Source organism: Actinia tenebrosa, unplaced genomic scaffold (genome assembly GCF_029948245.1).
Source record: "Actinia tenebrosa isolate PJP-AT-01 unplaced genomic scaffold, QUT_ActTen_1.0 PGA_scaffold1__47_contigs__length_23844297, whole genome shotgun sequence".
Classification (NCBI taxonomy): Eukaryota; Metazoa; Cnidaria; class Anthozoa; order Actiniaria; family Actiniidae; genus Actinia; species Actinia tenebrosa.
Genome location: NW_028292578.1, coordinates 4,009,644 through 4,033,906, shown reverse-complemented (window position 1 = coordinate 4,033,906; position 24,263 = coordinate 4,009,644). Strand labels below are relative to the sequence as shown.

General features: G+C 35.9%; 1 protein-coding gene and 1 pseudogene across 1 annotated transcript; both read left to right on the top strand.

Annotated features, from left to right (window-relative positions):
- The first annotated feature begins 1,472 nt into the window (after positions 1-1,472).
- On the top strand, positions 1,473-2,398 carry LOC148909717 (uncharacterized; annotated as a pseudogene).
- A 778-nt stretch (positions 2,399-3,176) lies between these two features.
- LOC116294243 (organic cation transporter protein) lies at positions 3,177-22,840 on the top strand. Its single transcript, XM_031701798.2, has 10 exons — positions 3,177-3,332; positions 16,593-16,856; positions 17,307-17,453; positions 17,970-18,250; positions 19,977-20,219; positions 20,870-21,004; positions 21,317-21,396; positions 21,775-21,883; positions 22,197-22,269; positions 22,535-22,840. The coding sequence occupies exons 1-10, from the start codon at positions 3,321-3,323 to the stop codon at positions 22,778-22,780; spliced, it is 1,590 nt and encodes a 529-aa protein (XP_031557658.2). The 5' UTR covers positions 3,177-3,320; the 3' UTR covers positions 22,781-22,840.
- Positions 22,841-24,263: the final 1,423 nt, after the last annotated feature.

The following is a 24,263-nucleotide window of genomic DNA, read 5'->3' as shown; positions in this document are numbered from 1 at the left end:
TATCCAGCCGACAAAACATCCACTCAGCCCTTCTTTTAGTATCTTCAGAAACCTCGGGAATAGGGTCACCGGTAATTTCAGACAAAAGGTAGGGAATACCTTTGTAATATTTCCCTAGCTTTAATTTTTTCAATGTCTTCCTTAAGCTTTGTGGTGTTGGTTCTTTTAAGTCAAGCGCTTCCATTACTTCGTTGTCTAAATATACCGGCCGAAGACCTTGGATGTGACTCATCCAGTCCCTAAAATATTTTATTCTCTTGTATGGGGTCTTCTTACGACCTCCGTTAGAGTAATATTGTTCCCTGGTATCACAAGGTACGGCATTGCGAATGTTCTTACCACACTCGTAACACTGTGCTGACGTGTCATCTTCTATTTGCATTTTTTTGCCACAACAAATATACTTATTTGGCTTACTAGGTACAAACTTGGGTTTCAAGCACTTTACACAAAAGTCATAAGCATACTCTTTACATTCGTGCATCGTATATAGAACAAATATTTTAACTCAGTAATGCGGGGCACCAATAAAACCCGTAGAGAGCTTTTCAAATCGAATTACGCAGGCATTACACATAGGGACCTTACGGGTAATACCCGCGGCCGACGCACGTACGTGAGGGCGGGTAATACCCATGTAATTCCGGGGGGTGACCTCGGTTCCCCCTAACTGCTGCTCCTTCTACTCCATGAAATCCAAAACTAAGAGGATCCCCGAAACTGTAATTTACGATAATGTACATTTTAGAGATATGACATCTAAGGTGGAGCTGTTCAATAACTTTTTTCAATCAATTTATTCATCATCTTCTTCAGCTATTAATCGGACTTATCCTGATGTAATAAATCCTAATTTATTTTCTGACTGTTATACTACAGCACAAGAGGTGGAAGGAATTTTAAGTAACATTAATATCAACAAAGCTTCAGGAGCGGATAACATGCCTGCCCGAATCCTTCGATCCTGTGCAACTGAACTATCTGTACCACTGGCTCTTTTGTTTAACTTATCCTTAAGCTCTGGGGTCATGCCCACTTTATGGAAGTCTGCGAATATCACTCCGATACATAAAGGTGATGAAAGGGAACTTGTAGAGAATTATAGATCTATTTCTCTGCTACCTATTTCTGCAAAGTGTTTGGAGAGACTGATACATTCTGTTATTTATGATCATGTTTCACCTTTCTTATCTGAATGGCAACATGGGTTTGTCAAAAGAAGATCTTGCGAGACACAGTTAGTTTTGACCCATCATCAGTGGGCCAGGGCTTTGGATGAGGGACGTCAAGTTGATGTGGCCTTTTTGGACTTTTCCAAGGCCTTTGACAAAGTGAGTCATTCAGTTATCTAACAGAAGCTCTGCAGTTTTGGAATCTCTGGATCCCTTCTTCGATGGTGTGAAAGTTATTTGACGCACAGAAGACAAAGAGTGGTACTAGATGGGGTTTCATCGTCTTGGTGTGAGGTTACATCTGGTGTTCCTCAAGGATCCTTGTTGGGTCACTATTTTTCATTATCTTCATAAGCGATCTACCCAAAGCTGTTCTGCCTGGTAATATCATTGCACTTTATGCTGATGACTGTAAGACCTCAAGGATTATTGACTCTGTTGAAGATCTAAATCTGTTTCAACAGGACTTGGATAATCTCAATCAATGGAGTATTCAGAATGCTATGAAGTTTAATGTGAAGAAATGCAAAATCATGAAAATAACAAAGAAGAAGCAAACTTTTATCTCTGACTTCTCTCTGGATAACACTACATTGGACGAAGTTGCAGAATTCAAAGATCTGGGCATAACCACCGATAAGCATTTAAGCTGGAATTCTCATAATGATAAGGTTGTGGCAAGGGCAAACAAGAAGCTGGGACTGATAAAAAGAACTTGTAGAGGTCTTGATGATCCAAAGACATTGAGGACTCTATATTATTCCTTAGTACGATCAAATTTGGAGTACTGCTCAGTGGTGTGGTCCCCCCATACCAAGAGGAACATTGATAAGATAGAAAGAGTACAGTGAAGGGCAACAAAATTTATCTTAAAGACTGAGGACGATTATGACACTCGTTTAATGAAGTTAAATATGATGTCACTAGAAAGTAGGAGAGTGTTAGCAGATGTTACATTTTTATTTAAGGCTCTTAATGGTATAACTAATATTAACATCAATCCTTATATAGATTTTTATACTACTCACCATAATTCATATTCTCTTAGGCATTTTCATAGTTTATCTTTAAAAAAGAAACCTGCTACAACAAATGTGCTCAAATATAGTTTTTTCAATAGAATATTTGATTCTTGGAATCAGTTGCCTAAGGATATTAGGAGTGAAACTAAAGTTCAGTCTTTTAAGTCAAAAGTGAAGGATTTTTTATTGAAGCAATCAAATTAGGGGTTGGAAAATTAGATTGAATTATTTAATATTTTACTAGGTTAAGACAAATTTTAAATTTTATATATTTATTATTAATATTTTTTTCTTTGCTAGGGGAGGGAGGATTAAATTGAATTATTTAATACATCACTAGGTTAAGACAAACTCCAAATTTTATTTATTTATTACTAATATTTTTCTTTGCTGGATTTGATAAATCGGTATAACAAGTTAGATTTATATTAATATATTTTTATAGATTTTAATATATTTTTATAGATTTTATTTTTATTTCTATTTTATATCTTGCCTGGTGATCTGTTTCCATATGGGGTCTAGGACTCCTTTACGGATTATCCATATGGCTCTTTCTTCTCTCTATGTTCTCTTTTATTGCCATTAAATTGATTAAATAAATAAATAAATAAATAAATAAATAAATAAATAAGGAGAAAAGGAAAGAAAAAAGGTGCGATATACATTCTGCTACAGCATGCATGATTTATGTTTGAAGAATGGAATGTCAAAATCATATCGTATAGGCTACTAGACCCACACGGGAAGATCTGGGACAGACACTTATAACGGCTTCGAATTGGATACTCGAAATATTTCAAATCGATCCATCTCCGGTTTCATTCAACCGTGCGTCCGTTCGGAATTAACCCCAATAGTCCACCTCTGAGATATGCTTCGCTTGTCACGCACAAAGGTTTCAGAATGAGGCTACGTGCTAAATTAAATCTATTCTTACCGCCTGTCACGAATGACTAAGCATTTAGTACGTAGCGTCATACTGAAACCTTTGTGCGTGTCAAGCGAAGCATAGCTCGGAAGTGCGCTATTGCAAAGGCTATATTTATTCGCAGGCTGTGACCACTCTGTCACGTTGTTTAGGTCAAGTTATTAGGACTATTTAGTGAGAGTTTGTAGCTTCGGTATGGACAAAAAGGTGAGTTTATCAGTACACTAACCGTGCATACCTACATAACTATTAAATATAAATATGGGTTCCAAATGTCGAACATATACTGCGCATTATGTTCTAACAAATGCAATTTATAGATCTATTTATGGTACTCTATGTATGGAAATGTGCATTACTTCATTCCCCCAAACCTGTTTAAAAATAAGCCTTGCGACGTTAAAGACGTCTCTAAGTCGCTCTCTACTTTACCATTGAATGATTAGAATAAAACATCTCGCACCCCAGCCAAATATATTTCACTTTAGGCACAAGCGTCTACGCTATAAAGTAGCAAATCATACCCAGAATCTCTGAAATCGCAAAGTTATGTGTAAAATATTTTGTCATGGAAAGAGTTAACCCGTTTTATAACTTGTTAAGTATAATTTTTGTGAGAATTGAAGCTGCTAAAAAATGTCAGCCTACTTGTTTTGTTTTGATGTTACTGTGCCACCCATTTTAGTAACATGGAATGTAAAGTTTGTTAGACGGACACTTGACTAGTGATCGGCTAGTGATAAAACCCGAATAATGAGCGAATAGCGCGAATAGCGCGAATAATTGCTAATTAGTCGCGAATAGTAAACGAAAAGTGAAGAATAGTAGAGAATAGTGGCGAATAGTGACCAATAGACGTGAATAGTGAATGTTATATGACATATTTTTCAAGTGGCATTCTGCAAAAGCAGGAATGGGACTTGGACTCGGACCTGGACTCGCAAAATATAAAAATAATGTTAATAGTAAAATAAAGTAAAGAAAAGTAATATTAAAAAGAATAAAATAGAATAGAATAAAATGAAATGAAATGAAAGAAATACTCCGAACACAAGTTATCGGTCCCTTTGCATATTGAAGAAAGTACAGAGAGTGTTAATGCTCTCTAAATGCGCTCTTTGCAGACATATATTATCGTTTTCGTTATCAGGCCGATTCAGACATTATAATGTTTATGATCAGTGTCTATAGCGGAGCTCCCGCTTTGGCCCGCGCGAGCGGAGCATCATACTTAAGAAAAAATGGTAAACCATCGAGTTGATTTTTCATGTCTTGGCTGACGTCACTTCCGTCCGTCCGTGTACACAACAAAGGAATCCCGCTTGATGTCAAAGCAAAACTATTCACAAATGCGGCTCTCAAATGCACGGAAAAAAATCGCTTTAAGACAAGTTATAGACCAAAAAAAAATTTTAAAAAAACATGTAGTCAAAGATGGATCAAGAAGTGTTCTTCAAGAATTCAGGTGTGTGTTTTTTTGCAAACAATCGTATATTATTATTATTTTTTGACAAGCATTTTCCTCGACGAATCGAAAAATCAAAGACTTTCTCTTAAAACTTTTTATATTTCTTTATATAATAGAGTTTCACGAACGCGCGCTCTGATTGGCTGAAAAGCTATGTTTTATCAGAGCATAGAAACATGGATATGACGTCAAAACCATGTTTTCTATACAAAATTAAACATAGAAAATACGTCACAGGAATTCGGCTTTTCAATTTCAAGCATTTCCAAATTTTAAATTTAAAATATTCATTTATTTTTATCAAGAAATATGTCTTTCCTCTAAAAAAGGAAAATATGTCGTTTTGAAGCACATTTGATTGGTACTACATTTCGACGAGTAAAGCTTTCTTTCGTTTGTGCTGCGACCATTAGTACAATGACCTTATTTCGCTAAACTAGAAGCTTTTTGCTTGACCGTGATGGTGTTAGAGAAGTCAAAAAATAATTTTAATTTTTTTTTTATAGTCTAACAAGAATGAACAAATCTATCGTAAGAAACTTAAGCTTACTTTACAAACTACCATCGTCAATTTAACGCTAATTTACGGTAATTTTTTTTACCGTAATTTGTTTTCCAATAGCCCGAGACTACGATTACAAAATACTACCTACACTACTATAGTTCAGGGTCAACTGAAAAAACAAGTTATCCAAGTACTGCAGTGCTAGCTTTCTTCCAATTTTGAAGATCAAAATCGGCTCCTCGTCTCTCGGCTCCTTGGCATTGAAAGTGTTCATAAGCTGGTTTTCTTGAGTGTTTGTAAAGGTTAAATGTCCATTTAACGATCTGAACTTTGAAAACGCTTTTCAAACTCTTCAATATTTGAATTTTCATTTCTTCTAGCAGTAAATTGCTTGTTTTCTTTGGCTTTTTTGCTAAAATTTACAAGCAATTCTCCTTTCTTGTTGAACAAATGCGATAAACCAGCTGTATGCCAGCCTGTACAGATCTGTCATTACCTGTCAAAACTGGACCAATCAGATAGCCATAGGTCGCGTTTTTAGCCAATCATCGCATAGATCAAATTTGTTTACGTGAGTTTGACGACAGACGCGCTCTCTTTTTGCAAACAAATCTTTTTATATATATATAATTTTACGCTATTTTTTTTCGTAAAAATCTATTATATGAAGGGAATAGATCAGGTTTAGCTGTAGAACACTCAAAAAGTTATATCGCCTACGGCTCGTGATTTCTATAACTTTTTTCGCGTCCTACAGCTCCAGTCGTGTTTTATCAGAGAACAGAACATAGCTAAGCCTGATCTATTTGTTAAATAGATAAGCTTAATTTCATTTTAATGCTGGAGGAAATATAACACGGAGAGCATATTACGACAACAAATATTCGTCTTTTATTTAGCTTTGTAAATGTTTAACAATTTGGTTGTTTTTAACCAACTATGGTATGTTTTTCGTTCATAAAATTTGCAGCTTTGTTCGCCTCCTATCGCGGGGTCCCATCGGCGAAACAAAGAAGACTTTCGTTCAATAATTTTATATCTTTCCACAGATAATTTATTTAATCATTGAATGAGATGTGAATTTACACCAAATATTTAACTGTTTATTAAGCTGTTCGAGAAAGTATGATTATAAAAATGAGCTTAAATTTGTGTTGTTTAGAGATGTTATTGTCTTGTCTTTAAAAAGCAAAAAAATATTCAAAACATTTACAAGCGCCAATTTACTGACAAGAAATTCGTCATTTTGTATTTTGCTTTGTCTTTTGCTATATTTTCTATCTTGTCTCAGTTGTTCTTCAAGTTTAACTGAATGTAAACTTCGTCTCGTTCTGTAAAAGACGTAATTAAGTAAGCTTATTTTCTGCTCACCTTAACCACAGGCTAACCACTCTGATAAATGAAGGAAATACTAAATGGTGTCTTGTCTTTTTATGCGTGCGCTATTGATTTTTTTGTCATCTCCCCTTCCCCCCTTGGTAACAATTTTGTTTTTCTACTATACAATATACTAACAAGGTAGGCAACTTCACGGGCTTCCTGTGGAAAATTCAAACTTTGACGAGAGAAAGCCGCGAACTTATCCAAATATTTTGACTCCGAAAACAAAAAAAGTATACAGAACGTCGTACTTACATCTAATCTTCAATAATTTAAAGGATTTTTGATAATAAATTCTCTATAAGGAGGGTTTTTTGGGGCTTTTTTAGCGAAAACCTATGTGCCGTCAGTTATGCTTGCATCTGAGCGGGCCTGAACAAGAGAAAACGGATCCAAAACAAGTCCTCTCCCTCCCTCTCCAAGTGTTTTTGGTTCGTTACCACATACTTCCCAACCCCACACTCCGTGAGTCTTGTATTTTACTTCCTTTTTTTTTTTTTTTTACAATCAAAAAGCGGTCGCTTATTTATTGGCTTCGCGAAACTGGAACCGGCGTGTATTTTCTCTGCATGAATCGTCTTAGAAAGGCATGGCAGTTTTTTGGCTTTGAAGACGTCGCAAGCCATTCCAGTGGAACACACTAGGTTAAAGTGCTACTATGACGAAAATCGCTCAAACTTGGATTCAGCTGAAACTTCCTAAGAATACTCTTTAAAGGTCCAATAATCACTGTATGAAGTGTTTTCTCGATATTCAGTACGAAAGTATGATATTTTTACGATTATTTTTGGAGTCTGTGACGTCATACACTCAACATCAAACATTGCTACATATATTTCTTTGTATATAAATCCTTAATTTATTTTAATCCTATGAAGCCCAAAGGGTGGCTAATGTGCTTATTTCACATAACTTGTGAATATAATTTATATTTTGGGGTGTTTGGGTATTTCTTTCTCCCTTTACTACTGATATTTTGATCATAAACTACAAAGAAATGTATGGAGCGATGTTCGATGTTGAGTGTATGACGTCACAGACTCCAAAAAATAATCGTAAAAATATCATACTTTCGTCCTGAATATCGAGAAAAACACTTCCTACAGTGATTATTGGACCTTTAAGAGTAGATGTCAGCAAAAATCACATAATCGAAATTTTCTGGCAACAGTCAAAAAATCGATTTCGCTTATATTCAAGCATAAGGTAGACATTAAGCCAGAACAAATCGTGTTATACTTCGTTTTTTGAAATATCGCTTTATTTCCGAGAAAAACGAGGAAAACCAATTTGTGCATACAATACAATACAATACAATACAATTTTTTATTTGCTCATACAAGAAAATTTACATGAAATGTGAAAAACAACTATAGAAAACAACTAAGAAAATAAAGAATAGATAATTGTCAAAAGAACATAATTCAGAGCCTGGGGTCTAAATTAACCATAAGGTTTTCGAGTTAGACCCCAGCAATTTAAAATTTAACATTGGAGTAAACTGAAGAAGAACCAAGTACATAAAAAATAATTACAATTTAACTGAACAATAAAACTGTTAATCCACAATTAGAGTAATGACATATATGGTATATATTAACATATATGAAGAAAGAAATAGAATATTTAGAAAAAGGAAAATCTAAGGAAGAACTAAATTTTTATCTGTAATTGGTCGGCAAGTAAATAACTTTTTAATTTTTTCGCAAACGAAAATACATTAACATTTTTTAAGTGGCTAGGAATTTGTTCCCAGAGTTCAATCGCCATATTAGCCGTCATTTGCTTGCCTATATTGGTACGCACTTGTGATTTATGCAAGTTTTGCTTTGCTGCGTACCTGGTATTGTAAGGATGGATATCTTTTGCATATTTGAAAAAAGAGGAAAGTGTCTCTGGGAGCTTACCTTTGTGCCATAAATGAGTAAATTTTAAAGCATGAAGACGATAAACATTATTTACTGTGAGAAGCTCCAAGAGATTTAGCAAGGGAAGAGCGCTTTCGGTGTTTTCGCCAAAGGATACAGCAAAGAACATTATTCTTACAATTATATTCTGTTTGACTTGCACTTTCTTAATGTGCGTTTTATAAGCGCTTCCCCAGGCCAATATTGCATATGATATGTAGGGATAAACGAGGTTGTAATAAATTTGTTTCAGTTGATGAATGGAGAGATAATGCCGTAATTTTGATATCACTCCAATATTTCGTGAAATTTTTGAGCAGACATAAGAAATATGGTATCTCCATGATATGCAGTCATCAATTATGACTCCTAAATATTTTATGTGGTCTTTTCTTTGTAAAGAATTGCTTGAACCATCTCTGTTTTGAAATTTCAGATCAATTACCGCGTCTTTCTTTTTACTTGATTTCACGATCATGAAATTTGTTTTTGTATAATTAATTGATAGTTTATTTGCGTCACACCATGTCTTAACTTTTTGGAGCTCAGAGTTCATTAGTTTTTCAAGTTCCCTTAAGTCATAGTGCGAGGCAAAGACATTCGTGTCATCAGCAAATATTCTAAATTTCAGAGTATCAGAGCAGTTTGGCAAATCATTAATATATAATAAAAACAAGAGAGGTCCAAGAGAGCTACCCTGAGGAATTCCACAATTCATCGTTTGTTTTGAGGATACGTTGTTACCAAAAGCAACATATTGTTGCCTATTTGTTAAATAACTGGTAAACCAATTTAGCGCAATACCTCTGACTCCATATAGTTCTAACTTTTCTACTAGAATTTTGTGATTAACAGTATCAAAGGCCTTTGAAAAATCTAAAAATGCACCACAAGTATACATTTTATTGTCTATTGCTTTCCTTAGGTTGTCCGCTATTTCAGTAATGGCTAGTGAAGTTGAGTGGCCTTTTCGAAATCCAAACTGAAACTCGAATAAAAAATTGTGTTTTTCAATGTAATTGATCAACTGTTTGTAGACGAGCTTTTCGAAAATTTGAGTAAAAGCTGATAAAGTTGAAATTGGGCGATAATTAGCTGGATCCATGGCATCTCCTCCTTTGGCGACAGGTGTTACCTTAGAAATTTTGAGAACATCGGGAACAATACCTTGAAGCAGGGATTGATTAAATATTATTGTTAATGCTTCACTAAGGTGGTTGCTCGATATTCTTATGCACTTTTGCGGAACACCAATGCATGATTTGTTCAATTTCAGGTTTAGAATTTCATCGTGTACCTCATTTGAAAGTATCCCACGAAACATGAAGCTACTTGGATTCGATGTTTTTATGTATTGGCTTGGATTGACATCAACCTCCGGTATTTTCCCAGCAAGATCTTGGCCAATATTTATAAAATATGAATTTAGCTGATGACAAATGCTAGCTTTATCAGTATGACATTTATTGTTATGAATGATCTTTTCGATACTTGTTACTGACGATGCTTTTTTCCTTTCGATAATCATACCAATGAGCTTCCATGTAGTTTTTAAGTTTTCTTTGTTTAAATCAAACTGTGCTCTAAAGTAATTTGTTTTAGCAGCTTCTTTGATTTTATTTAATCTATTGTTATACGTTTTATAATACTTAATTTTTTCCGGGTCATTACTTAAGAAGTGTGTTTTAAAGAGCTTTTGTTTTTTCTTAATTGAGTTAAGTACAGCAGCGGTAATCCATGGTCTTTTCAGTTGTCTTCTTTTTTGCTTAGTTACCTTCCGTATTGGAGCGTGACAATCAGATATCTTCTGAAGCGTTTCAACAAGTCTATTCATACTTTCGTTAACATCATTTGTAATAAGGCATAATTGACCCTCTGAGAGAGCCAAAATATCATCCAACTTCGAGTGCCTCGCGTACCTTTGCAAAAATGCGTATGGACTTGAATGTTGAAAAACTTTTTTTTAACATTGTCTTGGCTTTGAATCTGTGAAATTTTATTATTTTCCAATAAATTTATGTTGGCGAAAAATTTTTTATTACCAAGTTACTTTGGCACGTCATCAAATATAAAGAACTTTCAAAAAATATTTAAACCATGTGCTATATAAAATAAAACGTCGATATTTAGAAATTGAGAAGTTAAAACAATGTTCTAATCGTGAGTAAAGTGATTGTTTTGGGTATTTTGATCATAGTAGCACTTTAACGTTTTTGCCGTTACTTTCAAATAAATTAATCATATCAGTTATAAGAAAAGACTTACCAGTGCCCGCTTTGCCTTGTATAAGAAAATTATGCCCTGCTAATGCTTGGTCTAAGCAATACTTTTGCTCTAGCGTCAACCTAAACGGCAGAGAAAATACACATTTTTAATGCAAGTAGGAAAATATTATTAATTATAAGTTGGTTATCATTGGTTTGATAAATATGTATTTTTTCATAAACTTTGTTCACACCAAGTTTGTGGAGCCGGCGTACTACGTAAGTTTAATACAAGAAAAAAATAAAAGAATACTTACTTCATTGCACTTTAGGTGAATGAAAAATAGTTTTAAATGTATTTTTCTGCCCTTTTTCTTCCTGATACAATGTATCTTTTTTCTATTTTTTTCTATACGACGTTTTTCAAGATAGATCTGACAACTCTACAATAAAAAAGCTTTACAAAAAGGCAGCGCAAAATCGCCGGTTCCAGTTTCGCGAAGCCAATAAATAGGAGACCGCTTCTTGATTGTAAAAAAAAAAGAAAGCCGGAAGTAAAATGCAAGACTCACGGGGTGTGGGAAGTATGTGGTAACGAACCAAAAACACTTGGAGAGGGAGGGAGAGGACTTGTTTTGGATCCCTTTTCTCGTGTTCAGGCCCGCTCGGATGCAAGCATAACTGACGGCACATAGGTTTTCGTTAAAAATGCCCAAAAAAACCCTCCTTATAGAGAAATTATTATCAAAAATCCTTTAAATTATTGAAAATTAGATGTAAGTACGACGTTCTGTATACTTTTTAACTCGTGGCTACGCGAAGCGTAGAAACGAGTTATTGTGAGGGGTCTGAATATGCAAATGTGTCACTCACTCACTAAGATGTTAGCAGATCGATAATTAAACGTTTATCTGTCGTCTTACGTCACTTGATTACGAACGTTACACGACACTAACAAGTACGAAACTCTTATGTACTATAGACTACATAGGTTATTTATATGAGGAAATGAAATGCTGATGAAACATGTGGGATATTTCTAGCACTGTGGACCCAATGAGCATGCGCATACTCGCACATATTTTTTTCTTCGGAATATTTATATTTAAAGAATCAAGGAAAGATGCAAGTTGATTAAAAAATATACAATTAACGCCTGAACTAAAATTTTAATGAGTTAAACCTCTTTTTGCTGATGTATTGAAGTGAACAGGAACGCTTATGTACAATCGTCAACATATTTAGATTTTTTCAAAAGACTCGTGGGTCGAGCCGGATGCATCGAAAAAAGCACCTCTTATTAGAATTCAAAACGAGATTCAGATTTCAATCTTTGAAGGAATTTATTCTCATTAGAGAAAGGTCTATAAAGTCACTGCGGCCGATCAGCAAAGAAATCTTATTAACTCGATCGAGCGACGTTTTTATTAGAACTGCTGGTGACTTCTTAAATATTAAATCAATGTGTAGATCGTAGAATAATTAGGAACAATTCCGATGGAGTCTTGAAGAACATTCAGCCAGTTTTGTCATCCAAATAAGCCGTTATGAATATTAAATAAGTAGATTGATCGCCGAAGCAATGTTCTTGTATGTTAATCTGCGAAGGTACCATTCTACACAATAGATGTCGCTCGAGACAACGAACGAAAGTTCGCTCCAATAAATAATCCGTAATTTACAGACTTGAATGAAAACAAATTAAATAGTATTTCTAAACCAATTTCTACAAAATATTCGCTTAGTTCACAGTGTAAATAAAGTGTTCAATATAAACATTTCGGGCAACGAATCAACTGTAAGCGCCGTGACCCTTGAAGGTCAAGACAAGTAGTAACGCATAACGCAACGCTTTTTGTTAGCCAGAAAGATTTAATCGAATGATTCCTGAAATAAAGCACTCGGCCCGACTTTTAAATTAAAAACAAAATCCAGAATTCGTTTTTCAAAAGACTTAGCAAATAGAAGTCTGTCGAAGTCGTATTTCGTTGCATTCAGACAATCATCAGAATCACAGAATCTAAACTAAACAAAATAACAAAGAACTAAACAAAGTAGGTGTTAAAAGGAAAATGAAAGGACGACTTATCATCTTACCAGCTAAATCGAGTATTTAAAATATGAAATTGAGCGAAATACTTCGAAACATTCGCATATCAACAAGTATAAAACACAGGAAGCCCAATCTCTAGAATGTCAACTAGTATCAACGAGTTCGCCATACGGCGGTTTGATTTTGTTTTCGGAGTCAAAATATCTGGATAAATTCGCGGCTTTCTCTCGTCAAAGTTTGAATTTTCCACAGGATGCCCGTGAAGTTGCCTACCTTGTTGGTATATTGTCTAGTAGAAAAACAAAATTGTTACCAAGGGGGGTAGGGGAGAAGACAAAAAAATCGATAGCGCGCGCATAAAAAGACAAGACACCATTTAGTATTTCCTTCATTTATTAGAGTGGTTAGCCTGTGCCTTAACCAGTTTTCAAGTCCGGTTTTTTAGCCTTGATTTGTCCTAAATCTCCAGATTTTCGATTTCCACGAAAGACATACGAGGTAAATTTCACTAAACTTGATATTGTATTGGATTATCTGTAGTTATCTTTCGTTTTTCTTTAATTAAAAGAGATTCAAAGCCTAAAACTGTCGGCCTTGGAAAATTTTGTCGAAGAAAATCTTCCAAGAACAAAACTAGTCCCTGGGGGTGGTGGTGAATTGTGTACAAAATTCCTAAGTGGGAGAGCATACTCACGCAAAACAAAACAAAACAAAACAACAACAACAAAAAAAAAAACAATGTACTGCATTTCGATTCGATTTCACTGTATGGTTTTTATTATGGGAGAAATTATCTTCATCTCGAATTAAAAAAATTGAAGATTTTTTCCTTTATCTTATTTTTACCTTTCAGTTCTCCCTGTGACTTCCGTATTGGGAGCTCCGCTTTTAGGCAGTGCCTAAATATATATATTACAATATTAGAGACAAAATCAACCAAACTGTTCTGATAAATTCCAAACTGATTTTAATTATTAAAATAATTAATTCCAAATAATTATCAAATGAATGTACTTGTTTTTCTGATTATTTGCGCTATAGTAAGGCAAAATCAACTAATCATAATTGTGCACCAATTATAAAATACAGACCCATAAAAAGGTTGTCAAAACTAATAGATCTTGTTTTCCTCGGAGTTTGATTAGTCTTTTATCGCCACGGTCACGGTTACTGCCAGTTAATAGCTAACTGCTGGTTAACTGTTAACCGGGAGTAATCCTCGCTGTTCTGTGTTGACACAAGATAGTCTAGTTTTTGATTCAATAATAATAACAAAGTAAATTAATTTTTTAAAAATAAAAAATAAAAAGATAAATAGAAAAATAGAGAACATAAAAATTATATAAATAAAAACAAATTTAAAAAAAAATTATTTCCTTAAGTTTCATGATTCATTTTTTATTCATTTTCATGTTTTAAGTTTATAAACATAACATTGATATTAACTATTCGCATCTATTGGTCACTATTCGCTACTATTCGTCACTAAAGATTCGTTCGCTATTCGCAACTATTCGGCACTATTCGCGACTGTTCACGACTATTCGGTCATTATTCGGGTTTTATCACCGTGGTATCCCATGGTTACCCGTGTCAAATCAGTAATCATCAATTTAACACTTTAAATGGTAGATAAACTAATCTGGATTGAGACTACACTCTCCAGGAGGATTTAAGACTACACTCTGGAGAGGATTTTATCCAAAAAGGGTAATTGAGTAAAAGAGAATATAAAAAACGTACATGAAAATATATAGATCAAGAAATCGATTTTAGGACTTGACACCCACAAAACTGAAGTCAATCGACAAACAAACATTGGTAAGAATTGTTATGAATCAAATTAAATGGCAATTACATGGCCGCTAACTGTGGAAATAGGGATTTAGATTTTTTTTTTTTTTTTTTGAGTATTGAACGAACGAACGAACGAACGAACGAACGAACGAACGAACGAACGAACGAACGAACGAACGAACGAATGAATGAATGAATGAATGAATGAATGAATGAATGAATCTTTATTAAGGCAAATTCAACAAACTTGAAATTGTTACAAAAATGTAAAATATAAATAGAATATAAATATAGCTGTACGAATATTATAAAACACTTTGATTGAAAAGATACCTATTTATGAAGAAATTTTTAATGATAAAGTTGTGCTTTCGATCTCGTGTTTTTCATTTGTACCGATTTCTTTGAACAGCTTGTAATCATGTTGACTTTTAAGTTCTGAGATGGTAATCTTTCTGTTGGTGTATCTAAATTTAGCTGATCGCTTGAAAAACCTGTCAATTCCTTCATGATCTTTATGATGGGACGCTGCCCCCCAGACTTGTGTTCCGTATGTAAAAAGTGATCCAATCAGTGAATCAAATAGTTGTGCTAGTTGCTTAGGGGGGTATCCGTAGGCTTTACAGTTCGTGATGATATATAATCGACTAGAAGCTCTAGATAGCAAATTATCGATAGTGAATATACGTTCCGCGATGTTGGCTTGCTCTGGAAGGTTATACCAAGTAGTCTAAGAGATTCTTTCCTTTTGATGTCTTGAAGGGTTGCGGCATAGGCTTCAATGTGTTGCCGTGAATGACCATCCCGCATGTCTTAGTCAAGTTAAGGCTCACTTGGTTATTTTTTGCCCAGCTTGCGATGTTGTGTAGTTCAGACCGGGGCAAGTCACTGTGATATCGTCAGCATACTTTACTAGCAAGTTGTTTCTTGGGTCAGCTGTACAGATGTCATTAGCCATCAACGAGAAGAGGGTTGTGTTGTAACTTCGAGTCAGAAAATGGTTTAACAATTGCTTTATTCAATACAACATGAAGCACATGGTTAGTCGGCCATTATGCTACTTTACATGAGGTTGAGTATCCCGCATGTCAGGGCAATGACGTCACTATAAATGAGATACTACAGGTTGGTCCTAGGACCGTACCATGAGGTACTCCTCTGTTTGTGTACACATAGTTGGTTGTAAGTCCGTCAACCACAACCCTGTGCTTACGATTGCTCAAGGAACTTATAACCCAGTTGATGATATATGGGTTGAGGTTAGTAGGTTTGAGCTTTTCGATGGTAATCTTGTGAGGAACAGTATCAAACGCTTTGCTAAAATCAAATGACAAAACTTGTACGTAGTCCGCCTCTCCGTCTAATGCTTTGAGCCAGTAGTGCTGAGATCTTAATAGTAGTATTACGTCCTTCCTTGAATGCAAACTGATCGGTTTTTAATGATGGATTTGAAAGTATTAGATATCTCTTGTTTTAAGACCAGTCTCTCAAAAAGTCTCATGATAATGTTGGCAAGAGAAATCGGTCTCAGTTGGTTACGTGTTGTAAACGGCGCTTTGTTTGGGACTGGTCTGATATTAGCGGTCTTCCATGGAGATGGGACTGTGTGGTTACTAAGTGAATGATTTAAAATCCTAGTTATTACAGGTGCAAGTTGATGAGCAAAGTCTTTCCATAGCCAGTGAAGTATTGAGTATTGAGGATATCTTGCCCTTTGTTGCGCTCACTCCGGCGTAAAAATATTACCTTAACATTCAAAGATAAAATCCGTATCTCCAAGCGGTCATGTAATATCCTCTATTTCCGAGTCACATATCGAAAAAGAATATACGAAAGCTATATGCTCTTGGAGTGTTTGCTCGGGCTTGTGAGACAGTGAGCACCTTTGCTTTATGTATGAAAATAGGGGCCGGAACGACTTGCAATGGTGATCAACAGGCAATATCAAACTAAATTTATGGCGGTCTGAATCACTGATTGTAATCAAACAAATATTTATTACATTTGGGCCGCTCAGTTATAATGGCGTTTTAGGTGAAATGAGGATCTCCTCTCCTCTACTTCTCTTGGTACAGGGCAGCGGAATGATTTTGCCGAAACAATTGATGGTATAGTGTGACTAAAGGTTCATTTTTCCTTGTATCTATTAATAGGATAAGAACTCTTCCAGTTCCTCCGTTGAGTTTGACGATGTCTTTCAGCTGGTCAACTCGTTTGGTAGATACCAAAAAGCCATTTATTTTGGCTCTTGCATTCTGGTTTTATTGATGGCATTTCCGTTTGGTATGCTAGTCTTTGGGTTTGCTGCCCCATCCTTCCAATGCAACACATCAAACATAACATGTCCCCAGAGTACGTGCTGTGACAACTGTACGTCATACAGCTTCGATAAGGCCTTCACCAGCACGGTTACTGAGGTATCTAACATATATACTTGTGCATTAATTAACAAATAAAACAGGTTTTTCCGCGCTCCGTTCAGTAATAAAGCACGCAGGAAGTAACGTAAGCACGAAAGAAGCGTAGGGAGAAGCACTTATTGAGTGCTTACGTCACTTCCTAAGTGCTTTATTACTGAATGGACCACGGAAAAAAGCTGTTTTGTTTGTTTTATGATATAGTCACTAATTTCATTTGTATTGAATTTACTTTCGCAAAAAGAAAGACGGTTGCAGGATGTAGCAGCATTTCGCGCGCGCGGATGGCGTAAGCACTGTGCTCCGTTCACTATAATAAAGCACAGTCTTCGACCAATCAGCGCGCACGGGCTATCCTAACTATATGATAATTATCGATAACAAATGGTAAGCGTCGACAAACATACTAGGAACTGTGCTTTCTCACTTTAGATTCTTTCTCTTTTGCAGTGGAATCTTATCTGTGATGATGCAAGTCTCAATGCAGCAATCCAAACCTGTATGTTTGTTGGCATGCTCATTGGCGCTATCTTATCTGGCATGGTTTCCGATGCTTTTGGAAGAAAAAAATGCATCTTCATATTCAATGGTATCATGGTAGGTTTCTTGAAAACCTTTGATGTGTTATTGTGACACATCAAGGACTGCGTAAGGAGACCATTATTCAATACTCTAACACAGTAATCTCTAGAGTCTAAAGAGTCTACTCGTGCTAGCGCTTTCGCACTAATTAAAGACACTTTTCACTCACACACACTACCACTAAATTCAATATTCTATGCACAAAACGCTCAACTCACATGTTGATTTTTACGAAGGGAGGAAACCGAAGAAAATCCTCAACACATCAAACAAACTTGATCCCCATGTGGCGACAGCAGGGCTCGAACCAGCGACCCCACCTGTTGGACTCATAGCGGTGAAAGACGTACGACGCGTTAGCAGCGTACGCTACCCATGCTGCCCCCCCCCCCCCCCCAAAATATCCATTTTGGGTCCCGCGGTTCCTTCTCGTATAAGGTCTAGAAATGCTGCAAAGCAGATTTGTTTTTATCCGCCATCCTAAAAATACTCCACTGTTATGCATATCAATTGAATTTTCCTATTGCCAAGGTCTTCGGTGGATTTTCATCCTCGTTCTCCAACAGTGTTCCCCTCATGGCTGTCCTGTGGTTTGTCGTGGGCTTTGGTCTCATAGGACTCATTTTATCCCTATATATCTACGTCATGGAAATAGTCGGTCCAAAGGCTCGTACGATGGCTGGGAATGTCATCTGGCTGTATTGGTCTGCTGGATATTTCATTTTTGTACTGTTAGCTTACTTCATAAGAGACTGGAGAATTCTGTGTATGATAACCACCGCACCTGGTATTCTACTCTATTTGTTCTGGAGGTAGGGATTGCAACAAATGATGGATGCATTTTAAAATGCTCTAAAATAGCAAACCAATTAACGGCGCCTTGCGTGCTTTAATTCAACCAATCCCACTAGACTTGGCAAGTTTTCTTTGGCTTGGCTTCCGAACACTAAATTTACAAAGATCTTAGCGGAGCTCCCGCTCGAGGGGAGCCCCATACTTAAGAAAAAAATGGTAAACCATCGAGTTGATTTTTCATGATTTGGCTGACGTCACTTCCGTCCGTCCGGGCGTGTACACAACACAGGAATCCCGCTTGATATCAAAGCAACACTACTCACAAATGCGGCTCTCAAATGCACAGAAAAAATCGCTTTAGGACAAGTTATAGACCAAAAACAATTTAAAAAAACTTTCATGTAGTCAAAGATGGATCAAGAAGTGTTCTTCAAGAATTCAGGTGTGTGTTTTTTAGCAAACAATCGTATATATATATATATATTTTTTTTTTTTTGACAAGCATTTTTCTCGACGAATCGATAAATCAAAGACTTTCTCTCAAAACTTTTTATATTTCTATCGATAAGATTAATTTATTTTAATGCTGGAGGAAATATAATATGAAGAGCATATTACAACAAATATTCATCCTTTATTTAGCTTTGTAAATCTTTATTAATTTTGGTTGTTTTTAACCAGCTATCGTATGTTTTTCGTTCAAGAAAAAGCTTTGTTCGCCTCCTATCGCGGGGTCCAGTCGGCAAAACAGACTTTTAGATATCTTTCTACACGGATAATTTATTTAATCATTAAATGAAATATAAATTTTTACCGAATATTCAACTGTTTATTAAGCTGTTCGAGCAAGTATGATTATAAAAATGAGCTTAAATTTGTGTTGTTGAAAGTTGTTATTGTATAAAGACCTACCAGACTTTCACTCTAAAAAGCTAAAAAATATTCAAAAACATTTACAAACGCCAATTTACTGCCAAAGAAATGAGTCATTTTGTATTTTGCATTGCCTTTTGTATTATTTTTTATTTTGTCTCACTTGTTCTTGTCAACTGTTTAAATGAATGTAAGCTCTGTTTTTGGAAAACTGTAGAAGGCCTATTAAGTAAACCTCATTTTTTGCTCACTTTAACCAGTTTTCAAGTCTGTTTTTTGGTCTTGATTTGTCCTAAATCTCCAGATTTTCGATTTCAATGAAAGACATCCGAGGTAAATTTCACTAAACTTGATATTGTATTGGATTATCTGTAGTTAGCTTTCGTTTTTCTTTAAGTAAAAGAGATTCAAAGCCTAAAACTGTAGGCCTTGGAAAACTTTTTGTCGAAGAATCTTACAAGAACAAAACTAGCCCCTGGGGGTGGTGGTAAGTTGTGTACAAAATTCCTAAGTGGGAGAGTATACTCGCGCAAATAAACAGAAAAACAAAAAACGATGTAGTGCATTTCGATTCGATTTCACTGCATGGTTTTTATTATGGGAGAAATTATCATCATTTCGAATAAAAAATAATTGAAGATTTTTTCCCCGATCTTATTTTCACCTTTCAGTTTCATTCAAATTGTTCTCCCTGTTACTTCCGTATCGGGAGCTCCGCTTTTAGGCAGTGCCTAAATATATATATTAGTTTTATTCTATTTTTACCCGGAACTTTACTCAGAACCCGGGCTTTACTCAGAAAACAAGAAGCAAAGAATGGTATGTAAAAAAGCGTAATATTCAGCTGCTAAGTAAATATTTTAATTGTAGGATTTTCCCAGAATCTCCTCGCTGGCTTGTTGCACATAATCACCTAGAAGAGGCACATTTCATTTTGCTGAAGTATGCAGGCAGAAAAAACGAAGACATAGATGAGGAGCGCTTAAAGAATCTCATTTCACGAGTGAGACAAACACAAATAGAAAAACAAAAAGAAACTAAAGGATCTGATCCGCGAATGCTTTTTCGAACACCAAAGCTTCGCAAATGGAGTGCTGCATTAGGATTTAACTGGTAAGCCTTTTACTAACTATAAAATACATTCATTTTAAGATTCTCGAGCGATGGTGGCAACTGTATTTCACTGTATATAAGTTCCAGGATGTAAACATCTTCTTATATCCTAATGTAAATTAAACTATTAAACTTTCCGTTTTTCTACGGGTTCTGCGGTTTTCTTTTCCGATAAAACCCAACACGCATAATTACGATGGAATATGTGTATTACGCGTGCCCCGCAATAGTCATTTTCATAGTTCCCTGCGCCATCTTGAAAGGTAGGTGTGCCTTTGCATCGAAGCGAGACGAACGGTGAGATTGCAATGATAGAGACATGCGAATAATTGTTTGAAGGTCAGATTTTCAAACTTTCCTCATGCATTAAGGATTTAGTTAAAACTACAGCTCATCTGAATAATAGACCATGCACACACCTGTAGCGGTTGACAACTCCCTTCTTTTATGAACAGAAAGTAAGGCTTATGAAGGTATAAAATTTAGAAAGAGAAATAGATAAACAGATAAATTGCCTTTAGCGATTATTTGATAACGACTAGAGGTTATTGAATCGAATACAACTAGCGCGAATAAGAAGGAAATTTTTTAAACACTATGAATATGCTTTGTCCTTTGTCAAAGTAAAAGTTTGTCTTTTTCTTTGCCAGGTTTGCCATATCGTTCCTAAGCAACGCCTTATTCCTTTACATCACCAATCTGTCAGGAAATATCTACCTGAACTTCACTATCATGCAAGTTATCGCTACACTGCAACAGCCAATACTCTGGATCGTCCTGAAAATGTAAAACCATCATGATGCGACATTCCTACTTGACATTCCATACATTTATCTTGCTTGACAAAGGGTTTGACTATAGACCTCTTATTTATCTTTGGCGTAATGTTTGCATTTCATAACACGTGTCATTTTCCAGAGTATCATGACTTCGTTAAGTGGTGGTTGTGCATATATGGATACATCTAAATACAAAAAAACTTATTCTCAAGAGAAGGACACGTGGTCTGAAATGGGAAAACTGATTACGCCCAAGAAAAGAGGTCTTTGTACTTTACGATACCAAAAAAAAAAAAATGTTTCAAAATGTATTTTTAGGTTTGGTCGTCGTATTACCCACGCTGTTGTGTTGTTCCTGATTGGAGTACAATGCCTTCTTGTGCTTGCGATACCTAACAGTGAGTATCTTATTGACCCAGGCAGTTTCGAGAAATTGAAGAATTGGAAGTCGAGAGAAGGCTACCAAAACCTCACAACATATAGCAGGGAGTAAAAAATTACATATTGATGCTTCATTTTATAAATTAGCAATTTTTCTCTCAAATTCCATAGAGCTTTTGGTTCTGAATCTTCACTTGCTTCAAGCATACAACTAACATGCCGTTCGAGCTTTTTCTTGTGATATGTAGAATGGTAGAGTGTTGCAAAATAGTGATAAACACTATTGAATAATTCGAATCTGGTTTCCGATATCATTAGGCTCGTAATTCATAAAACGAAAAATATTTTTTTAAACTTAATTCGAGGCAAATAAATTGATTTAGTATTTTGTTCAGAATACGCCATGATCAAATCAGGACTGTTCTTGGGAGCAGCTGGGATAACGTTCGGTTTGTGGACTACAATATACATGATAACTTCCGAGATCTACCCAACAGTCATCAGGTACGTAAGTCTCAATAATTGTACCAGCTTACCAATGTTTTCATTACTTCGCGCTGACCGAGACAACAGTCGCAGCAAGGAAATCAGGCAAAAAAACCTGCTGTCAGTCAAAGTATATAAACGTATAAAACAATTTCTCTTGATTGACGCTAGTTCGTCAATGTTTCCTGAAGCTTCTGTTGCAGCGGTTTTTAATTGTTATTGTAGTTGTGTTTTATTCTCTTACAAACTTGCTTTGTTACTTTTGCCACTGATTTCACGCTAAAACTGTCTGTCATCAACATAAGTGGCTTGTCTTCTTGTTTTTCGACAGAAACACTGCCCAAGGAACCGGATCAACCATAGGTCGTAGTGGTGCTATAGCAGCTCCTTTCGTTGCTTTGTTGGTAATGGAAAACACTTTTTTGACGATATATAATCCAAGCTTTGATGAGGGGGAGGGGAGAGACGTGAGATTAGAATTTCGATTGTTAGTTTGTGGAAAAAAGAAAATCAAGGAACTCTTGTTACGTGCGCAGCCGAGTTCAGGAATCAACCCTGAGCGAAACCAAGAGTTGAGACGCAAGTGAACTACCGCTAGCTACGTCACCCTTGTTTCGTAAGCTCATGCCAGATATAACACTCTTTCTTTATTACTTTTGATCTCCACAGACTCGAATCCCAGGGTTTGGGGTGACAGTTCCAGTGATTATTTTTGGTGTAATATCTCTTACTGCTGGGATCATATCGTTATTCGTCCCTGAAACCCTTTTCGCGCCCATGCACCAGACCATCGAGGAAGCGGAAGCTGCGACAGAGGATTATGGGATACCATGTTGTGGGAGACCTCGAAATGTGTCACTGAAAGCTGAAGTTGGACTTCAACAAATGCTGGTAGAAGACAACACAAAACTCTAGGCCATGTTATTACAAACATATAACTAACGCTACAGTTGAAATATAGTATGTTGAAATCAATTTCATGGTGGTCTTTTAACTAGCAAGAGAGAGAGAGAGAGAAAGTTCAGAACTTAAAACCAGAGAAAAATACAAAGTAGGGAATAATTTAATCAAAATTGTTGTAGTAACATTTTAAGTTGTGCTTAAGTCGTTTGGCGTAACTAAACGTAAATTCCTTGTACAATAAGCAAACAGAAATACTGTAAAAATGTCACGTGGTCTGGTGGGGTCTAGATAAGACCATTCACAGTCATCCCGGGATGGGGGGGGGGGGGGGGGGTACTCTTGCCCGTTTAGGGTAGGGATGTGTCGCTGAGCCCTCTTAACCTCTGAATTTGCTGAAATTCATACCCTGTTCCAGAGCAAGACTGCTGAAAACTCTGTTCCAGAGAGGAGAGAGCGTGTTTTCATATACCCTGTTCCAGAGCGAACCCCCCCCGGGACAGTCATGTGCTAGTCATAGTCTGTTCAGTATCAAAACAGGATACCTACGGTTTGTGTGACAAATAATATTGAGCTTATTTTTTGCGTTTTCCAGAATTGGCTTTACGCGTTTTGATGCCATTTGCTCGCAACTGGAACTGCAATCAAATAATGTGCACCAGATCGATAAACCACAATACTGTGTCTTTTAAAATAAAAGGGATTTCTTTAATTAAAAGGTCATTCCTCTGTCTGCATATGAAAGTAAAAAGTTTGCAAAGGAATCAAATGATGCCGAAGGGAAAGTTTTGAGATTCAGTTTACTTTTGCAAATGGTTTGCTCTAAGCGAGGCTAAGCCCTGTGCAAATGAGTCTTCACTCATAAAACACAGAGTTGTTCGCTTGAGTGATTCAAGGTCGAGCCCAAGTCAAGATAGATAGATAGATAAAAGATAGATAGATAGACAGATAGATAGATAGATAGATAGATAGATAGATAGATAGATAGATAGATAGATAGATAGATAGATAGATAGATAGATAGATAGATAGATAGATAGATAGATAGATAGATAGTTAGATTCATGGGGCCCTAATGTAACTTGACACGCTCCCTTTTGTAACATTTGATCCCTTTTGTAACTCATTGCGGTTACAAAAGGGATCGCGATCCCTAATGTAACTTCAAGAGTTCCCTAATGTAACCTGATGTTCCCCAATGTAACCTGACACGTTCCCTAATGTAACCGGAGGTTCCCTTTTGTAACTCAAGGCGTTCCTTTATGTAACTCCACATTCGCCTTCAATTTTCTGTCATTTCTTTTTATTTATTTCATATAATAAAGGTGATATGGTAAATCGAGATGCTTTTTGAAGAGTATTACCATGGCTGTTCACCTTCTGAGAAAGGTTTTTGGGGGTAAAAATCGATTATAAAAAGTGTACTAAAACCAGTTACTTCGATAGTTCCCTTATGTAACTCCATATTTGCCTTCAATTTTTTGTCATTCCTCTTTAT

Coding starts and splice junctions, on each gene's coding strand:
- LOC116294243 (XM_031701798.2), top strand. Junction 21,005..21,316: donor CTCTGGATCGTCCTGAAAAT/GTAAAACCATCA, acceptor ATGTATTTTTAG/GTTTGGTCGTCGTATTACCC. Junction 21,884..22,196: donor ATCTACCCAACAGTCATCAG/GTACGTAAGTCT, acceptor GTTTTTCGACAG/AAACACTGCCCAAGGAACCG.